The 4,934-nt window shown below is 34.4% G+C and overlaps 1 protein-coding gene across 1 annotated transcript in view; it reads right to left on the bottom strand.

The window, feature by feature from the left end:
• Positions 1-4,934, bottom strand: part of AFG1L (AFG1 like ATPase) — a 62,764-nt gene that overhangs the window by 46,806 nt on the left and 11,024 nt on the right. Inside the window, exons 4-6 of the mRNA XM_014312039.2 lie at positions 4,029-4,080; positions 3,330-3,431; positions 1,928-2,058 (exon numbers count right to left, since the gene is read on the bottom strand). Of these exons, the coding sequence (XP_014167514.2) occupies positions 1,928-2,058; positions 3,330-3,431; positions 4,029-4,080 (285 nt within the window). The remainder of the gene's footprint in view (positions 1-1,927; positions 2,059-3,329; positions 3,432-4,028; positions 4,081-4,934) is intronic.

Below are 4,934 nucleotides of genomic sequence, written 5' to 3'. Positions count from 1 at the left end.
TTGAAGTGTTTAAAGCAAATCTCAATAGTTTTCTGATGTTGTCTCCACACACTATTATTTTGCCAAAACAACCTCACTTTTCATCTGTCAAAACAGAGAGCTGCTTTGTCCACAAGTCAGAGCAGTGTATGTTCTAAGCCTGCAGCTTTTTCCAGTTTCATTTTAATCTAGCAATTCTTTAAGTACTAGTAAATCAAACTGCAGGGAAATAAAGCCATGATCTCCACTGCAGAAATGAGCCGCAAATATCCCAAATTAAATATGGCTTCTTATTATTAATATTAACTGTCTCACCATCTGAGCTCCCCTTCCAGTCACTGCACTACTTTATGACTATTTAAGCAGAGGGTTTCTTATCCCAAATTCATTGCCTTCTGAAAAAATTCAGAAAGCTGGAACTCCTCTTATCAGGCAGAACCTGTGTAGAGTTCCACGTTACAAATAATCAGGCAAGAAATCCAGCCGCTCAGAATTCTGTGAATGTAGAATATCAGTATATCCAAACCAAGTAGATCTTAAAAATTCATTTATTAATGCAAAGTCTTGGAAACACATTTAAAATGTATAGTTCTTGTATTAATTTCCCAACTGCGACAGTTCAACAGAACAGATGATTTTTATAACTGAAGTCATTGGTGTGCCTCAACCAAGTCAGCAGGGGGAGCAGGCAATCAACTTGGGAACAAAATATACCACAGTCTCTCCCTTTAAAATGTGGAAATATGACAGACAGTCTGTAAACACCACAGTACTACCACGTGAAAGCAGCGAGCATTTATACAGAAAAGCAGGTATTTATACTAATACACGGTAAAGCCATTTTCTACCATTTGAGCATTTAATGCTGTGGCAATTATCACTTCCCTCTCCAAACCTTCTCATTTCTTCATAGTGTAAGTACAGTTGTCTCTGTATTTAGATTTTACACTCAGGTTTTGGAAGCCCAGCATAACCATATTCACTGGACAGAGCACAAATTAAATGATCAAGCAGCACCAATTGCAATGACCCCACACATTCTGAAACCAGTCCTGCCTGAAAAATGCAGGAGAAATTTAAAACAAGAACAACTGTCACTTGACCAGAAGTCTCTTCATGGGAGCCGACCATAGAACAGTTATTTCCTCAAGTGTGCAGGTTTGCAAAATAACAGCTAGGAGACATAAACTGCTCCCTCTATTTCAGAAATGTATTAATTTAACACCACAACAGACAATTTCATTTAATAGATTATTTAACTATTGGTGATTCAAGAACTAACACAGATCTGTTCATATCTTGCTCTGCATTTTCTCTCTGAATTAAAAAGTATCTCAGCTGGTTAAAGCTGCCAAATACCTCTAGTTTTTTTTACTAAACATTTTTATAAAGAATTTTACATTTAAGTTGGTGACATTAACATTCACAAACTGTGTAAAACCAATGAAATAATCAAGTTAGCTTGGGCAAAGATCATTTTATAAACTTATTTTTAATTTTCACATTTAATTCAATAGAAGATTCTTAAAATCCTTAATCACATTGAGAGTGTTTGTTGCATTATATGAACTACAAAACCAAAGATCAGTGGCAAGCAAGCATCAGGTGGCACTGTACAGACTCAGTACAGGATGATGGTCCCTGTCCTGAAGAATTCATGAGCCTCTAGACAAACTGTAATACCTCCTTGTATGATCAATGACCAGACTCGTAAACAAAAGCACTGTAAGGGGACTTACACTGCTAACTTGCATCTTGTCTGTTGTGGAAAAAAAACCCAAACCCTACCATCTTCAAAACTGTAAAGTGACTTCTAGTCTTTAACTTCTACCAGTCACTACTGGCCAGTGATTCAAATACTGTATTAGCAGTAACAAGTATTGTATTTTAAGATCAAAAGTAATTTTATGAAGTTTCCCTTGAAATGAAGGAGTAATCTATGACTCACCTGAAACTCATCAAAACACAGGAGAGCAGCCTCTCTGCTTATTTCCTCTGCCACAGGTGCAATTGGGTCGTATGATTTGGCCATAAATCCTGCTTTTCTCTTTGGTAAGTTCTGCTTAAGGCGATGTATTCCTTAGATGATAAAAGGGAAAAGAACAAATATTTATTTTTTCTTTTTCTAAGATAGGAAGAACAAATTATTTAGCTAACAAATAAAAAGTAAACTAGTCCAGTAAAAATAAGAAAGCATCAAACTTAATCCAGTTTCAAGAGGCTAAAACACTTTACAACCACATCCACCTAACAGTTAAAAGCTCGCAGATTTTGTGATTCTTATTTTGTTTAGAAGGCTGTAAAACAAATGTCAAAAACATCTTGAATGCTATGCACTCTGTCTTCTATAAACTGATACAAATTGCAGTTTTATCTTGCTCTGAAGGTATTCTTAGAATGCATTTAGCTAAAAGAAGGCAGATGTAGCAAAGCAGTTATACTTCAACATGTGAAGATGATGATAATGGCGTAAGGTAAGAATTTTAAATCCATACTTTACTGTCTCATGGATTGTATTGCACCTGACTATAAACAAAGATGCAGGAAAAAAAGGATCCTGCAGAAGGAAGCTACCCTTGTTAAGATTAAGCACAAATCACAAGAAATGGAAACAGAAAATCTTAAGTGACCCAGAAATGATTGAAAAGTGGGCACTAAAAAGTGGCTCGAGTTATTTACACCAGTGAAAGCTTCCCAAGAAAAATGCAGCTGTCACAACACTTGTAAAATAAAGCAATAGTTAACAATTTGACAGTATTTTAAGGTCACCAAATTTAGAAACAGAGGCAAGTTTTAAAATCTTTAGAACAGCATCCCTGTCAAAACAAAACGCCTTATTCAGCTGATCAGAAAATTTTCTGAAACTTGGGATGTGCTTCTTTCTATTGCTTTTTTCCTGTAAATTACTGACAGTTATTACTAAGTTACTCAAACAGAATAGGTCCCATTCTCCTTGGCATTTTTATCTGATTTAGTCATTGCTTATTCAAAATACAGAGTGAGTTTAACCTTTCCATTTTCAGTTTTAGCAATTGCCTTCTTTAGATTTCAGGTAAGCTAATTGGCACCTGGAAAACGTTTAGTTAAGGATTTCATTCTAAGCAATATACTCAAGTTATACATACAACCAGGTATGTATATTTTTCTTTCAGAAAAGATGCTTGAAAAATAATATGCAATTAATATCTATGCCGCTACTAGCATGCACTAACTTTTCTCCTATTTTTTTTACTTTTCTTTATGCTTAAATATTTAAATAAAGTTACACTGATTAATATGAATATGAGACAGACTTTTTAATAGATACTGTATTTTATAAAATTCTTGTCAATACCTGTGTCTGCACTTACTCTGGTGTACATCCAACATGAAGCCATGGAAATGGACTCTCTTTTTCTTTTCTACTTCTAAGTGAGAATAGAACATGTCCATCACCATTGTCTTTCCTGTGCCTTCAAGTAAGAACAATAAAAATCACTCCAGAGGTAGTTAATTTAAGAGCAGTATGTACTGATTACAGTAATGACTGTTTGTCAGCTTGGCCCTAATGAAACTCTAATTTTCCACAGGGTAGGTACAAGACCAGACTGCTGTGAGGAGCAGTTATGTTTTCTGTTCAAAAACTTGGAACAACTACATTTTTATTTTTCTGTTTTAAAATACAGACATGGCCCAAAGGTTGCACAAATTACTCTCCATACACCCATAAAACATGTTAGCATTTCATTTAGAAAGCAAGTATGTTTTCATGCTGCACTGTAACAATGAGAATATATGAACTCTCTCCCACAACCAGTTCCCAAATTCTTAAATTGCATTCTTAAATATAAGAGAATGGGTAATGCTGAAAACAACTACACACAGTAATGTGGTCCAATCCAACAGCTTCCAGCATTCAGAGTGTAATTATATTAAATAACATCATGATGTTACATCCAGTAGGATCCATTAAACCAATAAAGCTACATAAACATACAGCTTTCAGACACTTCAGAATTCAAATAGACATGAATTTAGAAAAAATTCTATTGGATGCAAATGATACTTACCAACATCTCCATAGACATAAAGACCTTTTGGGGGGTTGGTTTTGGCAAAGAGCTGCAAGTCAAGAGAAAAAGAGTAGATATAGATATGGGGTAAAATAAAAGCAAGCACATGGCTGTGATAAAGTAAGAAAGAAGCCACACTTAAACCCAACAGTAGCACTAGGCATCAAAGTGTAACCTTGACTAAATCATTAGCTCAGAATTCATAAGTAATGTTATCATAGTGCAAATTCTATTTAAGAATCAAAACACACATGCAGGGCTTGGGATTTGGGTTTTCTTAGATCACTGTGAAAATATCCCATCCCCAGCCCTAGCACATGTGCCTTTTTATCACAACACATAAAATGATTCAATGTTTCCAAATCCACCACCATCAAAACAAATCCTTTGCCTCATTAAGCCATTTGAGCAAATAGTCTTAGAAAAAAAGGATATAAAGTTAAGCAATATGGTACTATGCATAGATATATGCACTAAATACCTATTAGAGCAGGTCTGCTAAAGAGATAAAGTATTAGGACTCAGAAAATCAGTACTGCAAAGCCCATGAACATTGCACATCCTATTCTCTCAGCTTTGAATATTAAACCCAAAATTATCTCTGGTTTAAACATGATAAAAATCAATAGAGTCACAGTAAAAATATGTATCTATATGCACATGCATGTGTCTGTATATGTATAAATATATAAGCATATAAAAATATACTTTCAAAGTATGCCTTTTATTAACCATTTTTTCAAGTGAGTTACTTTCATCTGGAATGAATATTGCTTAAAAATGTTAAATTTATTAATATTCTTCAGGACATATGTTATGACACCTGATATCTATTTAACTCAAGTATATATTTTTATGCAAAAACCTCCAGTAATGCTAAGACTTTCAATTTGGAATAGTCCT

This window comes from Geospiza fortis, unplaced genomic scaffold, assembly GCF_000277835.1.
Source record: "Geospiza fortis unplaced genomic scaffold, GeoFor_1.0 scaffold98, whole genome shotgun sequence".
Classification (NCBI taxonomy): Eukaryota; Metazoa; Chordata; class Aves; order Passeriformes; family Thraupidae; genus Geospiza; species Geospiza fortis.
Note: the sequence above shows the minus strand (reverse complement) of the source record. Positions and strands in the feature narration are given on the sequence as shown.